This window comes from Apteryx mantelli, chromosome 14 (assembly GCF_036417845.1).
Source record: "Apteryx mantelli isolate bAptMan1 chromosome 14, bAptMan1.hap1, whole genome shotgun sequence".
In the NCBI taxonomy this organism is placed as follows: Eukaryota; Metazoa; Chordata; class Aves; order Apterygiformes; family Apterygidae; genus Apteryx; species Apteryx mantelli.
Genome location: NC_089991.1, coordinates 13,018,830 through 13,038,217, shown reverse-complemented (window position 1 = coordinate 13,038,217; position 19,388 = coordinate 13,018,830). Strand labels below are relative to the sequence as shown.

Here is a 19,388-nt window from a genome sequence, read left to right as displayed (position 1 = left end):
CAAAGACTGCCTTGTTGCATGGGTCTCACCTGCCTGTAGGGAGTAGTGGATTTCAGCATTGGCTCCTTGGTCTGGATCAAGGGCTCTGACTTGTATAACCTCTGTGCCCACTACTGCTGAGTCCAGCACTTCTGCTTCATAATGGATGCTGCTGAACTGTGGAGGGTGAAGGTTGCTGTTCTCCACATGGATGACAATCCGAACGAAGTTCCTCTTGATGGGGACCTCCTGGTCCCGTACCTGAACGACAGAAAGAGCAGGTACCATCACACTCAGGGAGCAGGCAGCCTTTCCTGCACCAAGCTTCCAATAGCTCATCAGGATTCTTAGAGAGGCCAGTGTGTTTCAGCTGTACCGACCCCTCAGATGGCAGTGAGCCTACAAGTTTCAGAGCCAAAGCATAGCCTTGGAGTTGAAAGCAAAACTTAACAATTATTCACCATGCTTGCCAGTACAAGAACCCAGTAGCCCTCCAATGAAACGAGCAGGTGATGGGGCTCAACAGATGGTTAGACTCTATGGAACTCCTTGCCACAGGACTTTGTGGATGCAGCAAGCTTTCAAAAGGCTTTAAAAAAAACAATTGGAGAAATTCATGAAACAAAATTTCCATCAAGGGCTATTAAATATGAAGGCATCAACTCTGGTTCAGGAAATCCTTGAGCTGCAAATGACGGGTGGCTGGATGAATATCCTTGGGAAGTATCACTACAAACTTTCCTTGTTGTTATATTCTTCCCTGACTACTTGTTATCAGCCACTGAGAGAGGCAAGGTACTGGGTGAAATGGTTCTTTGCTCTCATCTGATGTAGCTGTTTTTATATTCTTATGTTCCTATGTTTCATCTGCTGTCAGGGGACAATAGTAGGTTTTTAATCTGTATGAGAACAGCTGCGACCAGATCTACCCAGAATGGTTATATAGTAAAAGTTAACCCTGCTTTCCTCTTCTGTGTCATTCTAGACAAAACCTCTGACAAAGACTAGAATCAGTCTGAAATTCTCAAGCAACCTATATTGCAGTTATATCCTGGCTAAGCTGATGGACTCAGCAGGCTTTGACTAGAACTCACCATCACTGTTAAGGTGTGCTGTGGCATGGGCTGGGAACTGAACCCTTCTGCTGTTGTGAGGACCCCACTGCTTGGATCCAACTGGAAAAGTCTTGTGCTTTTGGGGTCCATGCTGCTGTGGATGGTGTATATGAGCCCTTTCCCTTTGTCCTTGTCTGTTGCGCTGACTTGAAGGATTTCTCTCCCCGAGGGTGTATCTTCAGGAATTGTCACCTCATAATGGCTCTCCAGGAACTGGGGACGGTGCTGGTTGATGTCAATCACATGGATAAAGGCCTGTGGGGGAGACAACACAGTGAGGGCAGCAGAGACTTGGGAGCAACCCGATTTATGTATCCATGCAAAATCTCAGCCTCTAATCCCTCTTGGGTGGGGTAGTGCTCTGAGCTCTGTAACAGTCACAGTTTTTTCAGTTCTTGGGGCTTTGCCATCCTTAGTGACTGGCAGCCCTTTCATACCTTTCTCAGAGGAACACCTGCTGTGCTTTCCCTTGGTGATTTTTGATTTGCTTCCTCTCATTTTGTTATTCTCTCCAGTCTGCAAAGCCATTCAGACTGAACATGCCTGCACTTGGCACACAGGGAAACCTTCATAGTGTGCCCTGTAAAGTAGCACTCACTTAGCCATGGTGCTAGGCTTTGCTGGCTGATGCCTCCACACTGACAGAAGGGAAATATTTGGTAAAAGAAGGGAAGGGCTGGGATATCTCAAAAGCAGCACATGCACGGAGAAGGTATTTAGAAGCAAAGCTTGCAGTCTACATTTATTACAGACAAATCTTCCCTTCTGCATTTAACAGCAAAAACCTGTGGATGGCCAACCCTAATTCTGCTTGCAAGGTTGCCTGGTTCCTTCTATTTGTTTTCGTACCTTGACTGTCCCCTACCTCCCTACTGATGTGTTGACCGCCTCTTAGGAAGTCCCAACCAAGTGTAATAATTGCTTCCTTTAACAAACCTGAACATGCCATAGGTGTTTTGCACAAGCAGGTTTGCGGACATGTGCCAGTGGCTTTGAGTGCCAAAATAAACTTGGGGATGAGATGCAAGGTGGCAGGGAATGCACACCAGGCAAGGCAAGGCTTTGTTTGTTTGTTTGGAATATTACTTTAAGATAGTTGAGATAACAGCCATCCGTTAGCACTGTGTTTCACAGGAATGGTTGCGTTCTTCATTCATCAGCCCTTGCAAGCCTCTGCAATGAGTTTCCCACGATAAGTGTAACTCATAGGTGACTCATGATCTAGGCCTTCCTCCATACAGTGAAGGCTGGCTTTTTGGTTTCTTGTGTATGGAGAAAACAGTTGGTGAAAGATCAAGCCCTGAACACTCCTGAGGATAGCTAAATATGGGCAAACCTCAGCAGCCATAGGAACCTGGGCTCAGGGGCATGCCTGAGTGCAGCATGCCTCCTTTCATCAGTGCTTACTTCTCACATTGCAACTCAGAGGACTCAGCATTTCTGTAGTTGCCTTGGTCAGCCTCCTGGATCTCTTTGCTGATACACTATTAATGCTCCATGCACTTGGAGCTGGACAAGGCAGGTCCTGACCTCGTCTCTTATAGATGCATCTGTGCTGACTTTACACAGTCTGTCAGGTCCTGGGAACACCACTAGATGTGCCACCAGGGATCCGAGCACAGTCTAGCTGCATATCAAGTCTGTTATCCCAACTAAGCTGCAGTTTAGTCCGAGCAGCTGAGAGCTAGCTGAGGAATGACTGTATGAACTGCCACTCGGCTTGTGCTGTAAACATGTCCTTACAGATTGGCTGTGATCATCAGGAAAGAGCTGGGCTTTCCAGGACCATGTGTGTTTCCAACAGCATGAAAAATTCTTAACCTGAGATTTAGAAAAGACTCATGTCCCTCTGTAATGGAAGATCACAGTGTAATGAGATTCTTGTGCCTGGCACCTGATCCAGAGCTCAGTGGATTCAGAAGAAAGATTCCCCTTAGCTTACTCGCTCTAGATTGGGTCTATTAAAGTGAAAAGCATTACCTGGGTTTTGATGGTAGTGGACCCATCAGTGACTTCTACTGTCAGATTATAGCTTGACTTCTTTCTGGCATCAAGGGCTCTTGCAATGACCATGCTGCCTGTACTCTTTTCAATATCAAAATCCATGTCATCATCACCACCTGGGATAAGGGACAGATTAGAAAAGGAAATGGGGGAGAGCAAGTTATGGGTAAGATTTCTCTCTGGAGCAAGCTGCAGGTTACTGCAGCCTCTGCAGGGGAAGGAATGCCAGGAACTGGCTGAAGATCTAAAGGATGAGGATCTCCCCTCTGGAGACTGTACACAAACCATACACTGGGCTCACCTCCAGATACAGAGATATGTGGCATGCCAGGCAATACACCTTGAGCAGTGATGTGTTGGCATTCACTCTTTGGCCACAGGCAGTTTGGGGACAGTGCCGTGAGTGAGGTCTCCCCCAGTTCTAGAAGGTCAAGACTGTGTCTTGTGATGGACTTTGTGATGGATGGAAACAGGACACAGGGAGAACATAGAGAAGCCACACAAAGCGGGAATCAGAAACAGAGACAAAGGAATATGAGAGAGAACAGAGGGAAGATGAGGGGAATTAGACAAAAGAAGGGGGAGGAGAGAGGAAAGGATACACTTATGCATATGATATCTTGGCTAGATTTGCAACAGGCACATTCAGGCACTGGTTTATTTGCACAAAGTCTCCAGCTATGCAGCATCAGAGGCTTAGCATGCATCAGTGTCCTGCAGTGCTGAACAAAGCTCCTGCTGGCTTCCAACTCAAGGTCACTCCACAGGCATGTCTGCAAGGGTCTCCATTGCCGTGGCTGGGAGCCTGCAAGCTACCCAAAGAAGCCCAATACCTGAACAGTTGGGGAGGCAGACGGTGCTTCCAGGGTGAGCAAGGCCTGTTGCCTCCATCCCAGATGGCTGCATAGTGCAGGAGACCACAGGCCTGAGCAGCTCAGCAGCAAAAGGCTGTTCCTCCTGATATTGCTGCTCAGCCCTGGCATGGTAGCTCCTTTCTTATGCCTCACTTGCTGGTTGCCTGTTATTTCTCTATTGCATTTGAAACACCACCGCACTGTTCTCAGATACAGACAGGTAGAGGCAGTTTTCTGCCATTTATCCCAAGTCTCAGCCTCTCCATTTCTGGCTACCAGATACTCTGGATTCCACCTTATTCTCCTACCAGGTGGGAAAATCCTGTCTGACTGTTAAATTACACATCTCCCCTTGAGGGAGAAATGCAGTGGTTGCTAGCTATCTGGACAAATATTTTCCTGCTGGAAAGAGACAGAAAGCAGAGACAGAAGAGGAAGATACCTGTGGATGCCTTCCTCTGAGACAAGAGATAAGGGCTCCCTTTGCATGGTGCCAAATGGAAAAAGGAGGCTCAGGAAAGGAAAGACATTAAGTAGGACTTTAAGCCCTTTAAGTCAGTGTTTTTGCAGACACCATCAGTCCTAACAACAGAGCCCTTGCTGATGGGGAGAGGCTAGTTTTCAAACCAGGTGCTCAGGGGCTTCTGGATCTCTACATTACCTGCTTGGTTTCCAGCTACTGTGAAGCTTAGTTTCTTCAGCAGGTGAAATGAAAGCCCATCCTCTTCCGCCACTCTCCAAACCAACAGAGTTCTGACTAAGACTTAGGGCAGTAAGAGCCGCCAAAGAGGCAATCCAGCATACAGGCAGGCACCCAGCAAGTAAACGATGGGGTAACATTCAGGGGAAGATACTTCTAAGGCTGCAAACCTGAGCAGACACTACTAATGCCAGATAAGCCTTGCACTAACATTGCCTGCTCTGTGCTGCATTGTATCTTTTGTTGTTTAATTGTATTTATACACCATTATCCCTGCCCTAGCATACTAACAGGAAAAACAATTTACTTGCCCAATTAAGGCTTTGTATGATGAGGGCAAGCCCTGCAGGCAGTGTCAGAGAAGAGGCTGTGCAAGTTAGATTGGGGTACCACTTCAAAACAGCAAATTACATGAGCGCAATTGGCCCTCATTAGTAGGACCAGTTCTGCACACATGCTGCCTGACAAGTCCCCTGAGGTGGCAGCCCACATCCCCTCTGCCTTGGCATCAGGTATCTCAGAGGAGGACCTGGAGCCACTTCACGTTTCATGTGTAAGTCATCTCTTGGGTGCCGTGAAGTGGAAGCGAAAGCCCCACCAGTCAAGTCAAACCTGCTGTTTAAGGAATCCTTCCCTCTCATCTCCCTCTTGGGGCTGTGGGTGCAGGAGGGAGGGAGAGACAGGGGCAGTCTGCAAGATGGGAACTGCGAGACCCATACCAGTCACTTAGATCTCAAGATATTTTACCACTGCCAACACTGTCACTCGTTTCCCAGGGAGAGCTGGGGTTGGTTGTGTGCTACCTTTCAGGCATATTGGAGAACGCCTCAGCACTGGCAGGCACCAGAATGTCATTTGAAAAGTGTGTTAGATAATTGCATTTGGCACAGGAGCCCTTAGACAGGCTGCTTTGTCTCTTTCTGTTTAAGCCTTTCAATGTCTATGAGAAAGCTTTTGCTGTAACTCACCTACACCTAAAGCAAACAAATTTATTAGCTCAGGCATGCGAGTGCTCAACACCAAGGCAGCTGGGGCAAGCTCTCCCAGACATTGTTGGGCTGGTTTAATTTCTGTATCTCACCTGTGATATTAAACCACACTTGGCTGGGGCCCATTTCGATGCTGATCACTCCTACCATATGGTTCACAGGATCTGTTTCCATGACAGCAAAGTTAAAATGGGGCTCATCGAAAGCTAGAGGCTCTGAGGAAGGGCCAGGTCGGGCAACCCAGCTGATGTGAAGCCGCACGTGGGAGGAAAGTGGTGGGCTGCCTCCGTCTGTTGCCTTGACCTGCCAAGAAATGCATGCACGGTTAGGGAGAAGGGCTGTTTTTGCAGTCTCCCATGTTAATCGGGGCTGGCTGGACTTCTCAATGCCCTGAAGTAAGCTGCTTCTCCCACCCACCAGGAACTTCAGGTCTGAGTGTGCCCAAAATCCCACAAAACAAATTTTGTCCCAGTAGGCCATGTTCTGGCTGCTTCCTAGGTGAAGTTGTGCAACCCAAATTCCTCTTGACCATCAAGAAAATCTGCCAGGCTCAGTCCAAAGCAGAGACTGGACCACAAGTCTTGATGCAAAGACCCACAGAGTATCAGAGAGCTTTAAATCTAGATCCAAGCCCCATGGCCTGACCAGAATGCCAAAGGGAGGCACCACTGAAACTCCCAGACTGTTCAGATTCAGGCCCACATCTAGATGGGATCATGGATCACTGTATCCTAATCTGAGAGTGGGTTGGATAGTCCATTTTACATTTTCCCTCCATTTTTTAATAGCTTCTAACTTTCTACATTTCTCCTTTCTCCCTCCCTCTGTCCCTCTCTCCCAGTTAATCTCACTGTAACCCAAGTCTGTCTCATTCAACCTCTCTTCACTGTTGCATTTCCTCCACCTCTTTCTTCCTTTTATCTTTTCCATTTCTGAAACCTTCCCTCTCTTTCACTCTACATCCATCTCTTCCCATTGGTATTCTCTGCTTCTCTCTCCTCTCACCGTGAGTATGTTGTATTCAGAGGCAGGAAAAGCCTTCCTGGAGAACACCATGCCTGTTGTGGGGCTGATGGTGAATATCCCTTCCTCCTCATCATCAATGGTGTAGGTGATCTGGCTGTTTTGGCCCTGGTCACGGTCGGATGCAATCAGCCTGTAGACCGGCAGCGGTGTCTCCGAGGCATCCCTCTCGGGGAGCTGCACCATGAAGAGCTTGTGGGGAAAACTGGGAGGACTGTCGTTAGCATCCAGGACTTGTATGACAACTCTGCTAGTGGACTTCAGGGCTGGGTCTCCATTGTCTGAAACAGCCACCTGCCAGCAAGCAAAGGGAGTAGGTGATAGAGATGCTTGCCATGACCTAAGACATGAACAGCCAGCCTTCATCCTGATGGGTAGTGATTAAAATAGTTTTTTTGTGTGGATCTGCATTCGTATCCCGGCATTTTCAAAGGCACTGCTGCTTTCTACAGGGTAAAATGTAGTGGTTGTATCTCGCGAGGCTTGTGCAGATACAGGAAGGCAAGTCTGCAGGGTTCTTGCTTGCAGTAGTTTGGAACAGTGGGTCGGATCTCGCTAGTAAGCCAGACTTTTGGTAATTAGGGGATCACACAATTGAAAACATTTGTATTATAGCAGCTTTGCAAGTTATCACCCATCCTCACTTAGCTGTGCCTATGCATGCTGCCAGAATGTTCCAGTTACAGAGAAGTGCATTATCCTCACTCTCATGTACTAAAACACCTTAAGATCCCTCTAATGTAAATATGTATAGCTTGGAGCAGCTAAGGACAGGGGCGGGTAATGCAAAGCTACAGAGCGGTGTTTGGTACGATGAGATAAATAAGGGTGTATTTCTCTGGCTTGCTCTTTTTCAAGTGATTTATTATCCGTCCTGCTAGAGGACAATTCCAGGCCTCTTCCTACATTCCTACAGCTTCCAGAATAGGCCTTTTGCTCCAATTTTCAGTAAGGAAATAATAAACCCTGCAGTACTTCAGCAGCTGTCTCTTAGGGCAACACACACCATTTAATTAACTTTCCCAGCAGTGATGGGATGAGATTCTTTCTCTGTGCTCCAACTTGTAAGGAAAGTTCTTTGAGGACTTAATACACTTGTAAGTAAATAAAACTAATTACAATCATCATTACCCACCTCTAGGATATGTTCAGCCTTGTATTCTCGATCCAGCTGCTGTGAAGTTGTAGAAATCAGACCTGCCAAGAAAAAAAGAACCTTTGAGCTGCAAGCCTCAATGCCTGAGGAAAGCAAAGGCTGACTAAATACTCGTGTGCCCAACATCAGCCCACCTGATGGTGCTGTTTAAGGTTTCCTTCATAACCAGAGGAAAGACGCAGATACCTCCAGAGAGCAATTTGTCCACTTCCAGCATGAATCACTTGGTGGAGGTGCTGCTCTCTCTCCTCTGATTACAGAGACCACAGAGGAGGGGAGGACATCTACCAGTTGCCTACGTTATTTGATGGTTGTCAAGGACTTGTGGTGAGCCATTTGGTGAGAAAGGCTACAGGACTGTGAAAATAAAACTTTACTTATGCCTCTAAGTAAGAAACATTGTGTGTGTGTGTGTGTGTTGGCAGAAGTTTGGCCTCTTAACAAGTCTTGACTCCTGTTTTCCCAGTCTTGAACCTTGCTCTTTGTAATTTCCAGTGTTTGGACAAAAGTTTGTCTTCTCTCTTGGGGAAATACCCTCTTTGCAGTATTCTACTACTAGAACAAATGCATTCAGTCTAAAAATAAGGTGCACAGTTGATAATGACAATGACTATTTAAGCCTTGTTGAGAGACAGGGTGAATCCTCTAACAATTCAAAGTCTTTCCTCAAGATTTAGGGATTTCTAAGAAATACACATTAGTTTAACTGCAGAGGATAGGCTGGATGCAGGAGGAAAAATTTATGGCTTTTATAGAGTAGAGGTTAAATAAAACTATCATAATTGCCTCTTTTTGGCCTGTCAATTAGTGAAGCTCAGTAGATGCAAGTGCAGAAAGGACAGAGTCAAAACTTGTGATTCCATGTCTGGCTTGCTAATAGTCCTTATCAAGTGCCTTGAGTCTTCACCTCTGGTGAAAACCAGCTCTAGATCATTTTCAGAACTGTTTTACAGATGATGGAAATTGTATGTACAATGCATGGTTTTCTGATAGTCATCAAGTCTGACACCTATGAGTGCTTTTGCCCAAGCCCCATGCCTCCTGCTGCTGGCAGTCACAGTTATCATGGTGTTTATTCCTAGCGAAGAGAAGTCCCGCCTCCTCCCGCAAACTGTCTGAAGGCAGTGAGAATTGCCTGGCAAAAGCAAGTAGTGATATAGGCTCATGCTACTTTGGGAAGTGCTTTGCAAGGGAGTCAGTGTGCACTTGCAGGGGTGTGAGCATGTGTACGTGTGCATCTGACTAATCAGATGCACATGTAAATCAGAATTGCATGAACCCATCTCATTTCTCATGTCCGGTCCAAAGCCAAAAAGCTTTTTGTTATTAGTATTGTTTTCAGTTTTATTGTAGTTCTTTGGTGTATTGCTGTCCGAGTGTGATAGACAGGAGAAAATTTTAAATGGCTGCAAGAAATATCAGGCAGCTGAAGGAGGGAGCAGCTGCTTGGAACAAAACTATTGTTAACTGTTACCACTTGTTCTCTGGGATTATTCGTATTTGGCACCAGACACCACACTAACCATTTATTTGATGCCTTTACAATCATAAATCAACACTCCTTAATGTGTTATGACAAGATGATTTGAAAGGCTGTGTTTGCGTGTATGTCATGGATTTTTTTTTTCTCCCTAATCTCCCTTTTGACATCTCAGCAGGTGAAGAAGATTCAGTAGTGGCCTAAGTGTACTCTGACTGAGAAATTCTGAATCTCTCCCGGACTGATGGGGGACTGTAGGGCTCCAATAATAGCAAAGCATTTGATGTGCATGAAAGTGCTCTCTTAATGGGGACGTAAGCAGGGAACTGTAGCAGTGGTTGGTTGAGATCTCTGATATTCCTGTGTGCATTGCCAATAGGCTGGATGAGACAGGGGAGCAAAGATGGAAACTCCTGCTACTTCTGGTGATGGTTAATAATTTTGTCCTAACAACCGCAGGACACACAGCTGGTACTGACAGGGGCGCCACCCAATACCTATGTAAATACTGTGGATACTTTCAGTCTATTGCATTGCAAAATTCAATTGCAACGGACTGACATCATGTGCACACTCAGTTACTGCATATCAGCTGATGGAAGGTAACTTCTTAAAGCTTCACTCTAAAGTGATTGTTTGGATTTGCCTGGCCACACTCTGAAATTCTTCCATGCCCTGATGATGAAAATGAAAGAAAACAGGATCATAGCTGAGCATTTTAGGAACTAGGGGAGCAGGACTTTAGTGAAGGCACGTGAACTGGAACTTAATGGTTATCTTTGATGTTTGCAACCCTTGAAGATGCTCAGATCTCCTGGGGAGTAACAGCTGACTCTACTCTCCATCACAGACCTGCGCCATACCCCTGACTGGGAGTTTTAACAGTCAGCATTTGTGGGTTTAGCTTCATATCTGTTGACTCACAAGTCAAAGGATTGGCTTCTTTTCCTGACACATGGTAAACTCCCTTTGTCCCTTACCCTGTGCCCAATTGCAGCTCTCAGTTCCTCCCCAGAGTCAGTAACCGCTCTGCTGTGAGATCAGAAAGCTCTTGAGGTTAACGGTTAATCACTCTATTCCCACATAGAGCCATGGTGCTGTGCTGCTGCCAAGATGCACAAACTGCCAGCAGTGTTCACAAAGCAGCTGAGCACCGAGAGACAGGGAGATGGGGATCGAACGTGGTGCTCGAGAGAAGCCAGCTGGAATTAATGCATATTTTTATTAGTTGCTACTTACACCTTGTTAAGCCAGAGGGCTAAAATGGAAGTGGAAACTGTTATTAAAGGGGAACTGCTGTCAGGTTTTGTGGCCCAGGGAAACAGTTACTCTCTGTTCTTTTTGCTGCCCCTTACTAGGCCCTGGAAAATGTTTGCTTATTTGCTAATGAAAGTGTTTTGTGCATGTGTGTGTGCATGTGTGTTATCAGTGCATTCCCTGCCCCTCTGGAAAACACCAACTAGCCTGTCCAATGGGTGTCTTATATTTGTATTCTTGTAGGTGACCCTGAAAGTGCTGGTGTTTCTGCTGAGTTCCCTAAAGACTGAAAAAAATTTGAAGGCCTAATTGGCCTTTGTCAACCAGTTGAGCTCTGTATTCACCTGAAGGTCCAGAAATGATCCCTTCTGCTGCTTGCATGTGGACAGGCACAAGCCCTGCTCTTGCGACCTATCTACATGCAAGCAATGGGAAAGGATCATTTGTGTTCTCCTGCTTGCAGCCTGGGAAGGGAGAGAGGAAAGCTGGTCGTGTTGGAACAGGAGCAGCAAAATTAACAGTGCATTGTTGTTAGGGAACAAAAAATAATAACTTTTACTGGCAAGAGCAGGACTGGGGTGGAGGTTGCTGGCCCCCTGCCCTTGCTGCAGGGAGGCAAATCTTAAATAGTTAAAATAGCCAGAACCAGGTTTGCAGACACTGAGGCTTTCACAAGAGCCTGAGAAGGGAAGAGGCTGTTCCCCTGAAATGCTCTCTTTCTGTTGTCCCACTGCTGTTTCCCTCTCACCCTCTCTTCTTCTTTTCCCTTACCATCTCCCCTCTTGTTCTGACTCTCCTCTGCACTACTCCATGCTCCACTGAAGCCTGTGGTATGTTGGATCAGGTAGCAGCAGTGCAACCATTCTCAGATTTAAAGAACAAATTGTCTGACACACTTCTATGCAGAAAAGTGCAGAGAGCACCAGGCATCCTTGTGAAGCCCATGGACACAGACACAGCAGGAGAAGTACCAGAAGAACAAGCACTAGATAGGACAAGAGTTGCAGATGAATAATCCAAGGCAAAAGGATTTTCCAAAACAGCCTTTTGGCAGGATGAATGGCTTTGTCTGAACTTTTCCTGCCACCATCTCCTAATTCCTCCCAGTCCTGTCTGGACTGGAACCCGCTTTACATCATGGACTGCAAAGCCAGCACAAAACAACCTGAAAACTTTTCCAGCAAAAGAATACCCCAAACCCTACTACCTCTACATCTCTCCATCTATCTCTCTCTCTCTCTATCTGTCTCTCACAAAAGCTGCTGTGCACCAGCTGCCAGGCTGGGCTGGAGAGATTCCATTGCCGATGGCAGAAAGCTTTCATCTCATTGCGCAGTTTTATTCCTTCTTCTCATTAGCCTTTCATTTATTTTCCCTCTTTTTCTCCACCCTCTTTAGGGAACTGAGAGCTGGAAGAGCTTAGAGCCCTTCTGTGGTAGTTCAGGGCTGCTGGAGGAGCCAAGCCCTGCTGAGGGACAGTTATCACAGCCATTCCTGTCTCTTTCCAAGTCCTCAGGAGGAGAAGTCATAGGGCCTTTCTGGGTATGTCTCTACTGGTCAGCCCATCACCATGCAGAGATACTAGATCAAATGCAGAACAAGCTGGTGTCAGAACCAGAAACAGGTTACGTGCATTAGTGTGGCACTGTGCCCTGAATAATTATCCAGGGCTATTCTGCAGGGTTATTCCTGGTGCAGACATGCCTGTTGTAACAGTAAATCAGGCCCTTAATTTCTCTTAGTGCACAATATGAGAACAAGTTTCCTCCTTCTCTCCCTCTGCCAAGGGGCTCCTACCTGGAGAGACCTGCTAGTAACGGGCAAGGGAGCTCACCAAACTGACCTCTGGGGCTCCTCTGCTCTGATTTGCTTCAGTGCTGATGCAACGAAGTCCCTGGGAATACAGTGTGGGATAGGAGAAGAGGAGAGGTCTAGATTATAGTATTCTCCACATGTAGGAGCCTCCCTTCTGATCTAAGTGCTAGAGAAATTCCTGAAAAATGCAGATTATCCTATACTTTGCTAAAATCACATGACTAAGGGCAGCAGCCTCTGTGGTTTCCTCTGGAAACTATTGCTTATCATTGAATAATGTGACAGAGATTCAGTTGAGCTACATCATGGATAAACCTATACCAGCAGCCCTGCCTACTCAAACTCTTCTGCAGTCATAGGATTTGGCGCTGACCTCAGAAGAAGTATTGGCAATCTGGATTGTATAGATCTTTAGCAGTTCAAGATCTGAAATGCGACTGGCTCTTTTTGTGATCATTTCCTCTAGCCAGTGAGGAAGTAGATGCATTTATTGCATCTGAAAAACAAAGACATGTCCTAACTAAAAATCCAGAATAAACTTAAGTTGTCTAATAGCACTATAGCTTTCATAAGGTTCAGATATTTGCAGTGCTTTCTGTCTTCTTTGTTTAAATGTAGTTGAAGTCATTTGGTTTTCACTGCATTGGGGCAACCCATTTTGAATACAACCCTGCACTAATATGAATGACCAGAAACTGAAACAGCAACAGTTCATCTTCCAACACTGTATTACCATTGGGCACCCCCAGATGAGATCAAAGAAGATTATGTTTTTATTCTACTTATTGGAGGCACTTGCATGTCCTTGTTCAAACAATGAAAATATCACAGTGTTTCCAATAAGCTGCTTACAGCCCAGAAATTTAGACAAGCTATAATTTTTTTTTTTCTGGCAACAGCAGTAAATGACTTCTCTTTAGATACTGTAAACACTAGCATAGAAACTGCTCAGTTTATGTTCACAGGTAATCATTTGTTCTTTTGGATGACATGCAAGTAAAAGAACAGAGAACTGAGTCCTCATCAGGCTTGCAAGGCCTTAAGCAACCTCCAAGCTCAGGATTTAAAGACAAGACCTCCAGCAACTGTCCAAGAGATAAGATCAGCTCATGATTTTCTTACAGGACTGAAAAACGTATCACTCTTCACATGCAAATTGCCTCACTATAGAGGGAGATGGATAGAAGATGACTCATACCTCAGAGAGCTTTTTTTGTCTAAGATCGGAACTAAAGGATTGGCTTAGAGATGAGCTGTCTCGCTAGCAAATGTTTGGAATTTGCAGGTGTCACTTGTTTTACCATAAAAACACAGCAGCCTTGGAGTATGGCTTTCTGGAGCTGCATTCACACTACAGCGAAAGTTTTCCCTGGTGCCTACAGCATAGAAAAGGCTGAATTTCCTGCAGGGGGCACGAGTGCCAGGGGTCCAGAGCTCATCACATGATGGGAGCTAGCATGGCATCCTTATAGCCATTTCCAGTCTATATACCATCTAAAAGGCAACATACAAATGGGGCCTCTGGAAGCACCTCTCCATGGAGCCCAGCAGTTATGCAAGTTGTTCATGGTGCTGCATTGTGCATGGCCATCTGGACTACATGGCAAAGTTGAATGCAGAGCAATGTTCTGACTTGGCTAAAAAAGTTCTGACAGTGGAGGTAGCTTGGTCAGAGTTAGTCAATATGTCCAGGTGCATCTGCATGGTGCCAGTCAGAGGCACCCTAAGAATCTCTTGAAACGAGAAGGGTTTCAGTGTTTCATCCTAAAAATTTCTTTCTGAATAACTCCCTGGCCAACTCTAGAGGTCTGGCTCCAACAGAACCATCGCATCTGCTCTAGGAACGAGGCAGGAGGTTGTTGGCACACCACAGGCACATGCAATTAAGAGCTACAGTAGCCTTTTTCAGTACATCCAAGCTCCTTTCTCATCTGAGAGCAGGCTTCTATCCCACTGCAGTAATTGAACTGTTTTATCACCCACAGGAGATCAAAGTCATGCAGTTAATTCTCTCCCATACTCGGGCTCTGTGCCCTCCCTTCCCTCTTCTCCCAGAAGCTGATAGAGCGAAGGGCATGGCACACCTTTCTTTGCCAGACTGGCCCAATGTCAGGACTACTATGATAGTTTAAGGAAACTGTTTACACTAAACATCAGTGGGTTTTTGATGGCTCTGAAAGATCTGGTAATTAATCCTGAGATGAAAGATACAGTCTAGGAAGATGGCAGTACATTTACTACATTAATAGTGCTGGAGAATGGGTGGAGCCTTTGCATGCAGTAGGATTCATTTTCATTAATCCTGCCTTGTTCTGTCTCATGAACAGATAGTCACCTCCGTAAGGATGTTTCCTGACTTAGGCTGTGCAAGAGGCCAGCTGTTTGTAAGGGGGAAGATTAAAAGCAATTCTTTGACTCGCTTTAGCGTTTTGAAAGTAGAGAACTCATGCCATTTTAAGAGCCATCTGGCTGCAAGTAGAAGCCTTCAGGTCCAGGGAAATGCCTATCTCAGTCATTAGTCTCCTCCCAGTGTATTTGGAGACTGGAACTTTTGCTGCAGAAGGAAGGTGTGACAAAGGCAGCTGTGTGGGCTGTTTGTACTGAATATGTAACATCCTCTGGACACTCGAAAGTTCCAAAGGCAGATGCTGAGTCTGGTCAGTCTTACCTGTAATGAGATTAATGGTGAAGAGTCCCTGAGGATTTCCAGTTAGGATGTGAAAAGTCAGTTTTCCCTCTGAGCCAGAGTCTGGGTCCAGGGCATCGAGCTGAAGGACAGATGTGTTTGGTGGGGAGTTCTCCATCACAGAGGCATAAAAGACTGGTTTGGACATCTGAGGTGGGTTGTCATTGGTATCAGTGACTTCAATATAAATTTCTGTCACAGCAGACAGAGGAATTGTTCCCAGGTCAAGAGCTAGCACTGTCAGCCAGTAGTGAGATGTTCCTTCTCGATCGAGTGGTCCTATAGTCCGGATGGTTCCTAGAAGAGTGACAGAAGGTGTTTGTGAGGGATTCAGGAACTCATACCATTTTGTCCTTAACGCCAGACTGGTCTGTGTCTCTGTTCCGCTTTCTGGTCTTTGATAGAGATATAAACCTTGGTTCCCACCTTGCATGGCCATGTGATTGTGTGGAAGGTGAGGGCTCACTTGTGCTGAGAGTAATTTGGCATGCAAGTGAAAGGGAAGATCTGAGTATTTTGGGGAAGGACAGACATTGATTTAACATTATTCTAAAGAGACAAACCCTGCTTGCTCCCCACCAGATACAGGGATACACATTATATGTCCCTGCAGAAACAGGGGAGATTTGAATCCATAGACCTTTGCAAATAGACAGAATATAGAAATGTCCTATTGGGGCAAAAAGTAAGGCCCAACACTGGATGTGGTTGAAGCCTTTGAGGTACACCCTTAAACTAAACTGTCATTACCTGTATCCTTTTCAATGCTGAAGAGAGACAGGCCAGTGCCCTCTCTGAGGAAATATTGAACCTCTCCATCTTTCCCCTTATCGATATCCTTTGCTGTAACCATCATCACTGATGTGCCCTCGGGGCTGTTCTCCTGCACCCAGCCTTTGAAGACAAAGGAGGCAAAGCGTGGTGGGTGCAAGTTCTCGTTGACATCAAGGATGTTCACTTCCATGTGGCAGAGGGAAGAGCGAGAGAAGGGCTTCCCGCCATCACTGACCTGCACGGTTAGATTGTAAGAGTCCTTCTTCTCATAGTCCAGCTCCTTCTCCAACCGCAGTGCCCCTGTTAGCTTATCCACATGGAACATCATCTCTTCATCATTAATGAGGCTGTATCTCACTTCTCCCCCAGAGCCAGTGTCTGGGTCAAAAGCCTCCAGAAACAGCAGAATGGTTCCCACAGGCAGGTCCTCTGGGACCTTCACATTGTTCAGGGCTGGGATGCAGTGTGGGGTGTTGTCATTTACATCCTCTAGAGTTACAAAGAGATCCATAACTGAGAACAACTGGTAGCCTGTTTTGGGCTGGTCCCTAGCTTCTATTTTCAGCACGTAGCAAGGCCACAGTTCTCTATCGAGATCACCTGTAACAGTCACTTCTCCAGTGACACTGTTAATGGCAAACTTATCAGTGGGGGTTAGGAGAGAATATTTTACTCTCCCATTATCATCTGTATCAGCATCTTCTGCTTTCAACTGAGCTATTGTTGTTCCTGTTGCTACATGTTCTGGTATCATCACCCAGTAGGCACCTTGTGGGAACTTAGGGGTGTTATCATTGATATCCAACACATTCACAGCCAGGAGTTTCCAAGCTGATTTTTGTGGAGTGCCAAGGTCATACACAGTAATGTTAAGAATGTAGAAGCTGGTTTGTTCATGATCTAAAGGAGAAAGGACTTGAAGGAGGCCAGTTTCCAGGTCAATGGTAAAGCAACTGTCATCATTTCCATCTGAGATCACATAGACCAATTTCCCATTAAAACCAGTATCAGGATCAACAGCTGAGAGGTCAGCAATAGTTGAGTTGATGGAAACAGTCTCTATGATGTCAATAGATCGTGGAAAGCTCTCATCAAACTTTGGAGCATTATGGTTTATAAGGTGCAAGTTCAGAGATGTCTCATCGTCCTGCCCACGGCCTTGAGACTGAGACTCAATGGAGTGTATGATAGTCTCTGTCAGTTGTTTCAGTACTCCTGTTTCCTCACACTGCATTTTGACTGGGAGACCTTGGCTGACCACGGTGATATTTACAGATGTTGGCAAGGCATAGTTCTCTCCATCTGTTGCAGTTATTTTCAAAGAGTAGAAGAGTGGCTGTTCAGAAGGAAGATCTCTGAGAGATATTCTAAGGGAAATTACTCCAGAGATAGGATTCAGTTCAAAATGCCGTAGCTCGTTGCCAGACTTGATTTCATATTTGATATGTTGCAGCTCATCACTGTCAATTGCAGATACTGTGGCCACAGGGTTCCCAACAGGAAAGTCCCGAGGGATGGTGCCACTGCAGCTTGCTTTCTCAAACACAGGAGCATTGTCATTGATGTTGCTCAGCATGAGGGAGACGTACACCTCTGTTTCATGGCGGAAGGGTGAACCCCAATCTGATGCCCACACTCGCAGATGATACCATCTCTGCATCAGCTCATAGTCCATTGACTTGGAGGTGGAAATGATGCCAGAATATGGGTCAATGACAAAGGGAACTGATTTCTGGTTGGCTATGGTGTAGGTCACAAAGCCGTTGTCTCCTTCATCTTCATCTGTAGCCCTTACTGTTAAGACACTGGTACCTGGAGGAGCATTTTCATCAAAGGCCCCACGATATGAAGACTGACTAAAACTTGGAGCATGATTGTTGCAGTCAGTGATGTCAATGACAACAGTCGTAGATATGTGGCTGTTAGTAGTTGTAACTTCTAGTTCAAAATGAGATTGCTCATGGAAATCCATTGCTCTGACTGTAGTTATTAGCCCAGTGTGAGGATTGATTTTAAAGCTTGTGCTGTCGGGAGTGGGTCTCAAAATATATTTAAGATTTGGGAAGACTGGTGTAATCTTTACCATAGCAACTTGACTTCCAGGTGGGGAAAATTCACTGAGCTGGACCCGGTACACTTCTTTCTCAAATCTGGCAGAGACATACTTGGAAGGAGGTATATGGATAACTCTAACAGGGGAGAACAGTGGTGGTTTGCTCTTGTCCTTGGCTTGAAGACTGAGATTGAAACCAAAAGGGTAAAGTAGCCAGTTGACATCTTTGGTTGAAACGATCATGAACTCATTGCTCCCAAAGTAGGATTTGATAGCTTTGAAATGCCTTCCTGCATCTCCGTCCACTAAGTCAACTGAATCTATCCCTGCTTCTGAGTCACCACTTTCTACAAACAGTGTTGCATAGAGAAGATCCTCAGCTAAGTCAGGTGGTGTCACCTTCACTGAGGAGATAGAGGGAGGTTTCCTGGCAGATGGCTCCACTTGGATCATGAGACTAGCCAGGTTCCCAAAGCCATTCCCCTCTGTGATCTTTCTCATTCTGTCCACAGCCAGAACTTGCAGGTGATGCCTGCCTCGATGGGTGCTGTTCAGCCTACCTGTGGTCATAATCCCTCCTGTGGTGGGGTGGACAGTGAACAAGTCAGACTTGGTGTTGAGTGCATAGTAGAACTCTGCATTCTGGCCAGCATCGGCATCTGTGGCACTGAGTGTGCCAATCACTGTTTTCAGAGGAGTGTCTTCTCTGATGGACACTTTGTAGGAAGGAGGTGAAAAGAGAGGTTTTAAGTCATTTCTGTCCAGAATGTGGATCAAGACTTTGGCCCAAGCTTCATATGCAAAGGTGCTCTCTGTGGCCTTGATTATTAACATATAATTATCTTTGACCTCCCGGTTTAAAAGTGCTGTGTTGCTACTCCTGGTTCTTATTCTCAAGAAGCAGAAATCCCCGATCACATGTTCCTCAGTTTTAAAGAGACCAGTGTTGTCCCCAGACGCTATTCTGTATCTGATGTCCCACTCAGGATCTGTCTTGTAAATACCCATTTTGACATAGCTCTCCACGTAGGTTTTGGGCGCTGAATTCTCATAGATAGTGGCATTATAGAAGAAGTGGGTGAAGTGCAGAGGGGAAGTGTTGCCTTTTTCAGAGCTTGCCTCGCGGGCCATACAGTGCATCAGGAAAACAGCAAAACTCAGGAAGTGCCTCTTAGTAGTGACTTCCATGGTGTGGTGTCTCCTCGGGCCCTGCAGGGGATAAAGGAAGAACATTTGTAATTCTGGCACATATGGAGTGTTTTATTGTGTTAGAGGAAAAGTCGCACAGGATCAGTCTTTGCCTCTCTGCTCTCTCCTTCCTGTCCTTTGCTGGCATGGTTGTTAGCTCAGCTCCTTCTCCCTTCTGTCCCATTGAGATGTCTGTCCTGCCACAGCCCCACAATGTTTCAGGCCCATGTTCACTTTCTCTCCTTCAGTTTTTGCCCTGTAGAGATTCTCTTTGTGAAGTGCCATGATCAGGCTGACTTCCTATTTTGCAAACAG

General features: G+C 45.9%; 1 protein-coding gene across 1 annotated transcript in view; it reads right to left on the bottom strand.

Annotated features, from left to right (window-relative positions):
- The window catches only part of FAT2 (FAT atypical cadherin 2), a 50,890-nt gene extending 31,817 nt beyond the window's left edge, over positions 1-19,073 (bottom strand). Inside the window, exons 1-8 of the mRNA XM_013953636.2 lie at positions 15,809-19,073; positions 15,041-15,355; positions 7,800-7,861; positions 6,647-6,958; positions 5,734-5,944; positions 3,075-3,214; positions 1,074-1,349; positions 30-240 (exon numbers count right to left, since the gene is read on the bottom strand). Of these exons, the coding sequence (XP_013809090.2) occupies positions 30-240; positions 1,074-1,349; positions 3,075-3,214; positions 5,734-5,944; positions 6,647-6,958; positions 7,800-7,861; positions 15,041-15,355; positions 15,809-19,073 (4,792 nt within the window). The remainder of the gene's footprint in view (positions 1-29; positions 241-1,073; positions 1,350-3,074; positions 3,215-5,733; positions 5,945-6,646; positions 6,959-7,799; positions 7,862-15,040; positions 15,356-15,808) is intronic.
- Positions 19,074-19,388: the final 315 nt, after the last annotated feature.